The sequence below is a fragment of the Gallinula chloropus genome, assembly GCF_964237585.1.
Source record: "Gallinula chloropus genome assembly, chromosome: 4".
In the NCBI taxonomy this organism is placed as follows: domain Eukaryota; kingdom Metazoa; phylum Chordata; class Aves; order Gruiformes; family Rallidae; genus Gallinula; species Gallinula chloropus.
The window spans coordinates 26,627,247-26,639,916 of NC_140088.1; the positions used below are offsets into that span (position 1 = coordinate 26,627,247).

Sequence of the window (12,670 nt, forward strand, 5' to 3'; positions counted from 1 at the left end):
GCTAATGCCAGTCAGAATAGTGCTTCTCATTTAGCTTTATGTAATTTCAGAGGCTTCCTGTACCCATTTTTTCCAAATCAGAAATATGAGGATTTCCAGTCTGCAACGCTGGCAGTTGTTTTAAACCTACCAAACTGTGTTTGATTTTTTTTTTTCTTTACCCTGAACTGCTGAAGCTTATGACCTTTGTTAGCCTGGACACTGTATGAACTGTGGGTTTGGGAAGCAAACTTGATTAACTTATCAATTATTTTGTCTTGTGCGCCACTTCATGAGCATCCTTGTGTTAACAGGGAGGATTGGACTCCTGAAGCATTTGGATCCTTGACATATACCCAAGTTTGGTACAACGTATGTATGTTCTACAGACACCCCTTTCTCCACAGCAATGGATTTTGCCTCAGAGTGGAAAAAATAAGTGAGGGGGGAAATAGTACAAACCTGATACAGATGGTGCTGTGGTACCTTTCCAAGTGTCTCTCTGCATCTCTACACAAGCTTAGGCTTCGGTAGAGAGATTCTCAGCAGGCTTAGAGGTAGTTTCTGTGAAGTTGTTGTACTTTGGGGTTTTTTAGATCTATTTTTAAGAGCTAACTGTGATTGAATTTATCTATACGTACTGCTGTCTGTAGCTGAGGCGTTCACATAAGCTAACGTGTTTGTAATGCCTGTAACAACTCCCTGCTCCCAATGCGCTCATCACGTCCTGCGAATCTGAAGAACAACGACAGACTTTTCTCCAAGCACGAAACGGTTGTTAACAGCACACAAACCCTATGTTACATCAGTGCTTTTTTTCTTCGGCACCAGCCGAAGCTACCGCTTTTTCAAAGCCGATGAGATGTCTGGTTTGGGTAAGAAACAGAGTCTAGAGAGTCCCCCTCTTCAAGTTTTCTTCCAGCAAGGCGATTTCCGCGCCCGGCACGGGCACCTCCAGCAGACACGCTGCATCGCTCCGGGTGGAGCCAAGCGCGACAAGCCCCGGCCGGGCAGGCCGAAGGACGCCGTTCCGGACCTCTGGCGCAGAGAAGCTGCCGGGGGGTTGTAAACTGAAAGCTCACGGCGCCAGAAAACGAGCCACGATGGCGGAGCGGCCGCAGCTGCTCAGGCTGCCGGAGCGAGTTCGGACCGCAGCCGCGAGGCCCGGATGAAGCCGCCCCCACCGGGCAAGCGCTGAGGGCGGCACGCTGCGGCTACGACCGGCTGTTACACCCACGGCCGCTGAGCGACTGCGCATGCGCCCCTGGGGCGTGGCCTGCTCCAAGGGCGGGGGGAGACGAGCGGCCGTGCGCTCAATCGATGACTCGAGGTGCGACTAGCGCTGCTTGGTCGTTTTCAGCCCTGAGCGATCGCTGCTGGATCGGTTCTCCCTCGCTGCCCCGAAGTCCGCGCCGCTGTCGGGGGAAGGAGGATGGTGAGGGGCGGCCGGGCTGGGTCTGGGGAGGGCAGGACACGGCACCGCACGGCACCGCGCTATAGCGGCCCCGGCTGCGGAGCGAGCGGAGGGGTTGGGGGAGCAGGGAACGGGGCCGTGAGTAAGCAGTTCGCGGGCCGCGGGGGCCGGGCTCGCCGTGGGCCGGGCCTGGGCCTCGCTGCCGGCGCCCGGGGCTTCCCGGGCAGCGGCCCCTCTGCCCTCCCCTCGGCGGCCCGGGCGGCGCCGGGAAGAGAGGGGGTGCGGCGGCGGTGGGGCGCGACCCCTTCGGCCTGGCGTGACGCTGCGGAGAGGTGCGCCGTGGCTGCGCGTCTGCCGCCGGCATGGGCTGAGCGGGCGGAGCAGCTCCGTGCTCTCCGACGGGGGGTCGGCAGCGCTTCCCGCGGGCGGGCGGCGGGGAGCGGCCTCCCCGGCACGGGCGCCGGGATCTCTCGTTCCCCTCCTTGCGCCGGGGCCGGGGCGGGGGGCTCGCAGCTTCTGCTGCCCACGCAGCGCGGCCGTGTGCTCCCGCGCCCCAGAGCCGCACCGGGTATCGGGCCGGGGAACCGCGCCGGTACCGCAAAGGACAGGCGCTGCTCTCGGGGAGTTCTCCTTCAGCCAGCTGATGAGATACACTAATGGATTTTATGTTTCTCATTCTAGTTTCGCAACCAGTATGACAATGATGTCACAGTCTGGAGCCCGCAGGTAAACCTATAGACTCTCTAACAGGCTTTTTACTTGGTCCCTGGTTTCCCTCACTCTGGCAGAAGTGGTGTAGGAGCAGGTGCCTGAAGCATACCGTAGTCTGCTCCCTTCTTGCTTTGCAGTCCGGAGGCTTCTACAGAGCCGTTAGCACGTCTCCAAGCTTATGGTGTATGAACCGGAATGATGCTGCAGTGGGCCCTGCTGCCTCAGACTGTGTGAGGCAGTTGCTTTCAGAATGTACCTGCGAGGTACAAAACAGATGTTACCATTGTTCAGGGTTGGACTAGATGACCTTTAAAGTTCCCTTCCAAACCAAACCATTCTGTGATCAATTTACAGTCAATTTTGTTTTATATAATCTGTTACTTCAAAAATTACCTTTAAAACTGTAAGATTCTCTTGAGATCTCTAGCAGATATCGTGAAGTCATTAAAAACTCTTTTTTTTTTTTGTTTTTCATAAAGTGCATTGAAAATATAAGAAGTGTTGATGTCTCTTATTAAAAGAGACATGTGAAATTGGTACTGTGCTGCAATTCCTGTTCCATACATTCCTGTAGGTGAGGCAGTGGTATGAGACCATAACAATTCTTGGAACTGTCAATACAGGAGCAAAAAAAAAAAAAAATTATTTGGGGATGTTTCAAAAACATTTTTATAAAGAGAAGGAAACACAAGATTAAAGGCTAGAAAGATGTTCACACTTTTACAGCCTTGCAAGTCATGTATGTTAGTAATATATGATGGACAGGTCAGTGATTCTATACTGCTCTTGGGCAGGAATTATGCTATTCCATTCATAACTCAGTGGATGGAATTGAACATCAGGGTATTTTAGGTATCTAGTGCACTAGGTAAATAAAAAACTTGTTGTTAACCCCCTCTAACAACCTAATAGAAGGTGATTTCCCACAGATTATCCCCAGTACTCTTCACCACAGCAGCAACTAGATTCCACTTGAGTAGAATGTGCCTGTATGCTGTAGTTCATCATTCCAGTACTTGCACAGCGGCAGTGAAGATGCTGATTGTTTGACATAGGCTGGTAAACTAGAGTACAGCAAATTAGCTACTTCTCCCTTAGTGGCTGCCTTGAAAGGACGTTATTTTCCCGCAAAGCTCCTGGCTGTCCTTTACAGATCTTGTGGGGACTTAAATTGTCGTTGAGACCTCTACTCCTCTTTCAGGCTTTACTGCAGTTGACTAATAACTTGTTCAGAAGTTATTAGGGAATGGATGGTGAGACGCAACAATTGCACAAGACACGTTTCTTCAGTAAATTTGATGCAAAGTTAAGCATCCAACTTCAGCTGGAAGTTTTGTCTTTGAATCACATTGGGTTAAATGCTGATTGCTCTGAAGACAGTGACAGAAGTCTTGTGGTTCTTATAAAGTCAGGGTTATTCACCTCTTCTTTTTAGTTTTCCTGTTTCTGTGTGTGCAGTAGTGAGTGGCTCAGAGATGGACAGATTTTTGTGGGTTAATGGCGAGGAGTTTGTAGAAAGCAAGTGAGGAAGCCTATTGGTTATTATGGAGTAAGTGTGCTTATTGGCGTAGGGGAATCAAAGGACTGAAAAATCAAAAAAACATTGAAAATTGACAGAGGATTAACTTCAGAGGGATTTCCTTTGGTTTTATTTTGTAGGGCCGAATTCATCAAATTGAATATGCCATGGAAGCTGTGAAACAAGGCTCAGCTACTGTGGGGCTGAAGTCGAAAACACATGCTGTTCTGGTTGCTCTCAAGGTAACTCCCAAACTCTGTTCTTGGGACAGTAATATGTGTGGAGAAGTTTTGATTTGGCAAATTAGTTGTGCGCAGTGTGTGGTGTGTCATGTAAATGCAATCGCAGTTTCCTTTTGTTCGAGTACCAGTGTAGGACTACAGATATCTTCTGTAACTTTGTAAAGCAGATTTTCTCAAATTGGTGAAGGAAATAACTGAAAGATGTTTTTTCACTTTAACAGATGTGTTCCTGTCTTTACTTTTTTTAAGTAGTTATTAAGTAGTAAAATTATTTATTCCTTTTTCCAAAGCTTGAGTGAGTATTTCTTCTTTCTTCTATTCTGACAGTCTCCTACTGAAGTGGAATTACTCTTTTATAGTCTTCTGTTGCAAGTCTATACATTTTTTTTTTAATTTTTATTGTTGTTTCATGATCATATTCAGCTCTTGCTATATAAATGTTTGCAGATTTCTCCACAGTGCTTGGCAGACTGTTCAGTCTGCCACATAGCTTTCTCCTTTTATGCTTAGAGAGCGCAGTCTGAGCTGGCAGCTCATCAGAAAAAAATCCTGTATGTTGACAACCATATTGGTATCTCAATTGCTGGACTTACTGCTGATGCAAGACTCTTGTGGTGAGTATCTTAGTTGTTAACTTACACAGCTCTGCAACAATGAGTGAAAGTTCATTTGTAAACTATTGCAAATGAAATTTTATGGTCAGCTAAGGATAGTACTGCTCTGTTGTACTGTGCCAGAGACCTCAGCACAAAATTCTGGCAGGTTTTTAACTAGTTGGCAGAAATCTCATTTGTTTGGCCCAAAATTTTGCTCTTTGGTTTTGTTACGAGTGAGACAGTCCTGTCTGATTTCCTCAGTGTAACGGGGTTTCCAAACAGCCTGAGAGAGCGCATCACTTCGCTCCAGCAGCCGCTTCTGTGTGCACATACGTAAGCAAGTTATTAAAAACATGTGCTGCTGTATTGCTTTCTACCTGCTGGCCACATAGTTTCATCAGGTGAAGTGCATGTACACAGAAGGAGAAGTGTTCCTCAGTTTGATAGGAAAGGACAGAGGTGGCATAGAAAAAAAATTTAAATACATTTTAAGTGCTGGAATGTTACAAAGAAGTGTTTCGGTTTAACTGTGGCTTTTTTCCAGACAATGAATCTTGCTTATGTGAACTTCTACCTTCTTTGCATTTGCATGGCTGAAATACTATAATGATCTCACAAATTTGTGGTCAACTTACGACCTACAATTGTTACTTAGAAACAAAATGAAATTACCTAATGCCTTTGACCCCTTTTCTCAAGGCGCAGGGCTGAAATAGAAATACGCTTACTTCAGCAGACAAGCACTGAGACAAAAACTTGTTGTGACTTTCATCTGTGCACTGGTGTGATTTTTATTTTCTTTCCTTTTTTCCCCTTCCAGCAATTTCATGCGTCAGGAGTGTCTGGATTCTAGATTTGTGTTTGATAGACCTCTTCCAGTTTCTCGCCTCGTGTCGCTAATTGGAAGCAGTATCCTTTTATTCTTTTTACACTTGTAACACTTCTGTAGCTTTACTTGTTCATAAAACGATTTTCATATATCACAGCTTAAAAGTCATATTAAATTGAAAAAGTTAATTTGAAGTTATTTTGCTTTACTCACGTTGCTTGTGTATTCTTTCAGAGAATATTCCATAATGTGCTCTGAACTGGTAGAGAACCAATAAACAATGTTGCAACATTTAACAAAACCTGATTTTTCTGTTACACACCTTTTCAAGGTGGGGGAGGAAAGATGACTGCACCCCTTAAAATATGATTGTGTACTGAGCTGCTGGCTCAGATTTTTTTATTGTGGCTACTTCTGTCTGTATGGAGCTCATTTGGTGCCTTGTATTCTGTTACCTGGTGCCCAAAGAAGCTCAAAGGAGTAAGAAATGAAAGGAGACTCTGCAGCAGTATTGGCTAAATGTACCACTCAGTTATTTTGAGAGAGTTAATAGCTAAATTTTCTTTTGCTGAAAAAACAAGTTGGTATTCAAAATAAGTTGTGAGGTCCGTTTCTTTTGGACTGAGCCTGTACTGCGGTTTGCAAAGATAATGTAACGATTTTGGTGTGTCTCTGCTTGGCTTAGGAAAATGCTTTGAGTAACGTGATCTTTTGAGGTTGTTTCCTTAGCTAATGTAAGAAACCCAGATTCCAACACAGCGTTATGGCAGAAGACCGTACGGCGTAGGACTGCTCATTGCAGGTTATGATGTAAGTCAGCTGCACTGGTTGCTATTGATATAAGAAAAAAAAGTCCTCAAACCAGTTTTGTACAAGAGTGGATGTTGAGGAGAAAATAGGGAGGCAGACTCATTAAAATTCTCCGAATAAGAACACAATTTTCTGTATCTTACCCTAAAATATAATTTTTAAAATGTTAATTAATAGCTCATCCTGCCAATGCTTATGAGGTGTACGTTTGCAAAAAGGAGCAAAATAAGATACTGCAAAAATGAAATGTGTGTTTTAAGGGATTAAAATGCCGATTCCTTGATGACAATACTGATTTTACTGTTGATTATGGAGCTTTACAGACTATTACTTTGCATACTTTTTGTAAAAATTGGATGTAGAAATCATCACTGGCCTCTCTTCAGTAAGCCAACAGCAGTTTGCTTACTGCAGCACACACAGAATCTCTGCTCTGAAGTTTTTTGACATGATTCCTTGAAGGAAACTGTCGTTTTGCCAGAAATCTTGAGTGGCATGGTTAAGTTCACAGCAGGTTTTTACTTCTGTGTGGATGAGGTAGAATGCCTGTGAAATCTGTGCTGCAGGCTGTGCAGTGGGAAGCATACGTAAGTACAGTTTATGGGCTAGAGAAAGAAATGGTTTTGATGCCAACTAACTTGCTTACAAACCCCCCCTGCATTTTAATGAATAAATGTAAAAATGGATTTTTCTTTTTTGTAGAATTATTTTTTCCAGTAGCTTTGAAGGAATTGTATAAGAACAGTGGTATCAAATATATGTAAAATACATCTATACATGCATACATAAAGGCTATGCGATGTTCCATGAAGCAAAACTGTGTTAGCAAATGCCATGTGTTCCAGTAACAGACTCAGTATGAATTTATACATTTGTTTTATGTTCTGGATTATGTTTTTGCCCTCTCTTTGTAGGATATGGGTCCTCACATCTTCCAGACTTGTCCCTCTGCAAACTATTTTGACTGCAAAGCAATGTCCATTGGTGCTCGTTCACAATCAGCGCGAACTTACTTGGAGAGACACATGACTGAATTTACTGACTGTGAGTAATGAATAGTATTTGTCGGTTATGCAGTTCATTTTCTGCTACTGCTCAATTCTTTTGCATCCAGAAGATAAATTTCTGGAGCCAGTTTGGCTGAAGTAAATCTGCATGAAGACAAAATTGTAGAGAAAACATTACAAATCTTCGTGTCTAACAGCAGGAACACTTACTACGTAGAATGAGTTGTGCTCAGAAAAACAATAAAAAAGTAGAAGGCCTCTGCCCCATTTAACCCAAGGAAAGTAGAATTCTTTCCATATGAGAAATGGGGTAGTAGATGGTGCATTTTAAATGGTCTATTTATTTTTAGATAGAATGATGGTGTTAAGGCTACTGAATACTTGCTCGGAGGAAAAAAATAAAGTTTATCACTGCACTGGAGGCAGGGCAAGTGCCAAAACCAGATGCATTCAACCTCAGATGTAGAGAGGGACAGGTTTCTCAAGGCAAGTGTTTATAAACAACTCTGTGATCCTTACCAGAAACAAGAGGAGCTCTTGAAGTCAAGTTAGCCAAGGTGATTTTCTAGTTGTCAGCTAGGAATGGGAAGAAGGGGAATTGACTGTCTAAAGATAATAACATGTAATTTCTAAGTGTCTCCCTGATTTCATTTTAAGGTAACCTAAATGAGTTAGTTAAACATGGACTGCGTGCCCTGAGAGAAACTCTACCTGCTGAACAGGATCTGACCACCAAGGTAAATACTACATTTTCTTAATGAATTTTACTGCCACCGTTACTAAAAATTACTGTGACAACATTTGTGTAAAGTATGGCTGGCACTGAAGTTGAATGCTGTTAGCTAACATCATTGCTTTGTGTCACCAGTTTATCTAGTGTTTCCTTAATTATCTGAGATCTATTTTTCTGAATGAAAATGATGCTGTCTCTAAATAAGTAGTTGTTTCCCTGGTTGCTTTATTCTATTTTAAACTTCAATTGATGTTTAAGATACATTACATGCAACTAGAATCACAACTTTGCATTGTAAGCAGTCACTAGGGAGGCAAGGGAAGGTGATGTGCAAACAGTTGATGGAGAGTCTGGCATCAAAAAGTTCTTCTGACAGTGAATTAAGGAACTGTTGAACAGGAGAATTCTAAAGATATGCATTAGTTGATGTTCTGCTTACAGTTGACCTGCCCTTTTCCATGTTTATTTTTTTTTAATTCTTAGCCCACCTTGTTTTCTAGAACTTGTAAAATAATGATAGTGCGAAGTAAGATTAAAATGAAGTGGGTTTGAAAAACCAGGTATTTGTTGTTAAAAAGAAAACAAAAGATAGAAAGAAATGGAAACCCTTGAATAGTGGTTTTACACTCCCTACAAAAGCCATCATGTTTCAAAAACTTTTAGTATCTCACTCCCTTTCCTTTTCTTGTTCAACCTACCAAAGAGGGAGTCTCAAAATTTCTTTTTTTCCTTCAGTACACAGAAACAGCACAGTGCATCTTTGTCACAGGAGGAAACTTTAGTCTGTTTCACTAGCATAAAGCCAAGAGTTCTTTGCAGAAAACTGCTTCTCACTTCTTTAAAAACTTTGCTTAACAGAATGTTTCCATTGGAATTGTTGGCAAAGACATGGAGTTTACTATCTATGATGATGATGACGTAGCACCGTTCCTAGAAGGTCTAGAGGAGAGACCACAGAGAAAGGTTTGTGGTTTACATATAAACAAACAAGCTTTTTTGAAAGTGGGCATTCTGTGATAGAACACCCATCACATTTATGTTTATGACAATTAACTCTTGCTATTCTAGTAGATAGGCGTCCAGACGGGTCTTGAATATCTCCAAAGATGGAGACTCCACCACCTCCCTGGGCAGCCTGTCCCAGGGCTCTGTCACCCTCACTGTGAAAAAGTTCTTCCGCATGTTGGTGCGGAACTTCCTGTGCTCCAGCTTGCAGCCATTGCCCCTTGTCCTGTCTCCACAGACCACTGAAAAGGGGCTGGCTAATTCCCTCTGCATTCCATGCTTAAGATACTTATAGACATTAATTAGATCCCCCCTTAGTCTTCTCAAGACTGAACAGCCCCAGCTTATTCAGCTTCTCCTCATAGGGGAGATGCTCCAGGCCCTTAATCATCTTCGTAGCCCTTATTTGGACTCTCTCAAGGAGATCCCTGTCCTTTTTATACCAAAGATACATCCTTAGTCTCCTAATTACCAACTCTGTCCTGCTCCATGCTTAATTTAGATAACTCTACTTTGTAAGCAATTTTCTGATGTGAATGGTATTTACTGCTCATTGATGCTCCATCTAGGATGAAGCTGACTTGTTCGGTGGTGGTTTCTGCCCTATAATATATATTTTTTTCCTCTCTTTTAAGCCTGCTCCGCCTGCTGACGAACCTGCAGAAAAGGCAGAGGAGCCAATGGAGCACTAGTCAGTGGATGAGTTCCTCTGTGTTAACGTATGTCTAAATGCAGGAACGTTTATCTGTTTGCCTGTAACTTTATCCTCACCTATATGCATTCTCTGCCAATACATTTTGAGGATTACGCAAAGAAAGGAACCAGCTCACCTGTCCTTAAAAGGTAGACAGGAGGTCATCATTTGATGTATTTTCTTTGACAAGGAAGATGTAATCATTTTCTAAATAGTACATGATACTGTTTTTTTTAACGAAAAGCGTACTGTCTTTAACTTGTAAGGACAAGTAGAAATAAATCACTTGGAATCTCCTGTGGGTTTGGCTTTTTAATCTGAACAAACAAAAATTCAAATACTTCTGACAACTTCCGTCTTATCAAGGTACCATCATGGATTTGACCGTTTGTCAGGGTGAGCGTTTACTCACTGTGTATTGCTGTGGGTACTATTGGAAACCATTGAACTGAGAGGACTTTAAAATGCCTGCAAAACCACAGCACAGTTGTGGAGCAAATAGGATGCAACATGTTGGCTCGTCATTGTCTCAAACTCAACTTGAACAGACACTTCAGTTTATGAGTGATTACCAGAATGGCTGTGGGCTGAATTAAGTGTGAAACTGCTAACCAGCTTGTGTCTGGGTTTTTTGAGTTTTCTGTGTTAGTAAATCTCAGCTCATGTGCAGCTGACAAGAACCACGTTACTTCTTTAGAGCCATCAGCCAGACCTGAGGTAGTGAAGGGCTTTTAGCTCTCTAAATGGCCCAACATGAAGTGATGAGGGAAGCGGGTGCTGTTTCCATTACAGGGCCCCTGAGCTATGGCATCTGCATTGCTACTGAATAACTGAGCACCCTGGGGCTTTGTCCCTTCAGCCTGCTTGGCATGCTCGGACAAGTAGAAATTGTATCCCAGGCCTGTCTGGATTAAAGCTGAATGCCACAAAATTTGGGTCTAATGGCAACAACTTCAGGGATGTCTGATAGGAAAGCCCAGTGAATTATAGAATGCAATGTGTTAGGTTGGATGGTACCTTTAATGATCATCTAGTTCAAGCTTCCTGCAGTAAGCAGGGCCATCTTGACTAGATTAGGTTGCTCAGAACCCTTGAATATCTCCAGGCATGGGGCCTCCACTACCTGTCTGCGTAGATCCAGTGATCTACCACCCTCAGATTGAAGAGTCTTTTCCTAACATCCCACCTAAATCTACCCTTAAGAGTCATGAGTCGGTGCTTCCGAGGGTGTAATGCTGTATTTGTAAAGAATAAATAAAAATTACGTCTGGCTGCCTTTTTCCCACATTGGACCCCTCTATTCCCCCTAATGAACACACCAAGACAGGTAAGAAACAACTTTCTTGGGTGGGATTGTGGAAACTTGATACATCCTGCTCAGTGCACTTAAAAAAAAAAAATGCCTAAAGTGTGCAACTTGTATTCATTAATAAAGCTTAGTGGTGTTTTAATGGGTTTAATTACAGCATCAAATCCATTTGAATAGTCCAGTCATTAAAATGTTAACACAATAAGAATGTCAGGGCTGTGTAGTTTAACACTTAGAACATGACTAAGGTGATTTTAATTCTATCTTTTGTTCTGTTTATTTCCCCCCGCATTTTTAAACTAATTTCAAATTTATACATTTTTTTAGTTCATTTTTAATTGCTGCTATTTTGAATGTTTTGGTTTGTTTTTTTTTTTTTTTTTTTCCCCGGCTCGGTAACCCCTGGGGTCGCTGAGGCAAAATCCCGCCTTGCCGCAACGGTGCCGTTGCTTTCTCTGGGGGCCATGACGTGAGGGGCGGTTTGCCCCTCCTTCCCGCCTTCGTGGCGCTCCGGCGCGCTGTCGTACCGCCCCCGCGCGGCGACGCGAAAGGGGCGGGGCTGAGTGGGCGCGGCCCCGCCCCTTCCGCGTCGACGTGCGGCCGAGAGGCGTGTCCCGCTAGGGCCGCCGTAGTATCGATGTGGCCTGGGGAGGGAGCGGCTCCACGTCAGCCATCGCCAGAGCGGGATCGCCGCGGGCAGAGCTCCGCACCGGGCCCCGATCGACCGGACCGGGCCGTTACGCCGCCGGGTGCGGAGCTTTATCCACGGGGAGCTAGCGACCGCGCCGGGGCTGGCGGGAGGGGCGTAAAGCGGTGGGGGCCGTGGCGATACTGCCGCTCCGACGGGGTCACCAGGCCCGAGGCCTCACGGCCCCGCTGGTATCTTCCGGGGGACCCCCCCCCCGCACCGCTAACTGGGGGCTGAGGGCCTGCGAGGGTCTGGGGTCGCCTCGCGGGTTTGGGCGGCTTTGTGGTGCGGGTTGCCGGAGAGGTGCTGTGGGGGGGTCGGTGCTGGGGGGCCGGATCTACCCGGGGAGACGACCGGCAGCTGGTGACACCGCGCGGTGTAAGTTCCAACTCAGGCGTCTTGAGCGAAAAATACCCACCCGCAAACTCAGAGAGGAACGTCTGCAATCCGGCTACAAGTTTACTCAGGTTTTCTTTGAAAATTGTTTTTGTGTCACGTATGCTGTGTTGCACACCAGTAAAATTGTTCTTTCTTAGGGTTATGCTCCCTAAGGTGCCCCAGTTCCCAAGGCTTCCCTTGCATGTATATACCTGGAGAGCAGGCGTGGCTTTTTGTCTTCGTGGGTTGTATAAGCTCTGTAACTTTTCTTTGGTTTCCTTACGCAGCTACTCAGAAACTTTATTGCTGACAGAGTAGCACCTACTTCTGTGCCTGACCAAACTAGATGATCTCTGAGGTCCCTTCCAACCCAAACCTTTCTGTGATCCTCTGTAAGATTAGATTGTGATTTCAAGCTTTAGTGCCTTGCAAGGAGGAAGACATGTTGGTGGTTTTCTCTGCCTGGCCTTTCAGCTTTGCATTGTAGACTTGTGTTTCACTGCTACATTCCTGAGCCTAAAACGCACCCCACATTTCTGTGCTTCAGAGACCTGTTTGGCTGTGAGTTTTGAGAGGATTTGCGCAGTTGGGATATGTGTATGAGTAAAGATACCCATGCTTTTTGCAAAGATCTACTTTATGGTCTGTGTGGGTGGGTTTTGGAGATGAAGGTGCTAGCTGCAGGGTTTTGGGGCAGGAGTCCGGGATAACAGTATGGAAAAAATATGTGAAGAGCTGTGGCCAAGGCAAGAAAAC

General features: G+C 44.7%; 1 protein-coding gene across 1 annotated transcript; it reads left to right on the forward strand.

Moving 5' to 3' along the window:
* The first annotated feature begins 1,331 nt into the window (after nucleotides 1–1,331).
* On the forward strand, nucleotides 1,332–9,836 carry PSMA1 (proteasome 20S subunit alpha 1). The gene is made up of 10 exons (XM_084263100.1): nucleotides 1,332–1,414; nucleotides 2,075–2,119; nucleotides 3,764–3,865; nucleotides 4,376–4,479; nucleotides 5,282–5,370; nucleotides 6,030–6,100; nucleotides 7,015–7,144; nucleotides 7,765–7,844; nucleotides 8,699–8,803; nucleotides 9,481–9,836. The coding sequence occupies exons 1-10, from the start codon at nucleotides 1,412–1,414 to the stop codon at nucleotides 9,535–9,537; spliced, it is 786 nt and encodes a 261-aa protein (XP_084119226.1). The 5' UTR covers nucleotides 1,332–1,411; the 3' UTR covers nucleotides 9,538–9,836.
* The last annotated feature ends 2,834 nt before the right edge of the window (nucleotides 9,837–12,670 follow it).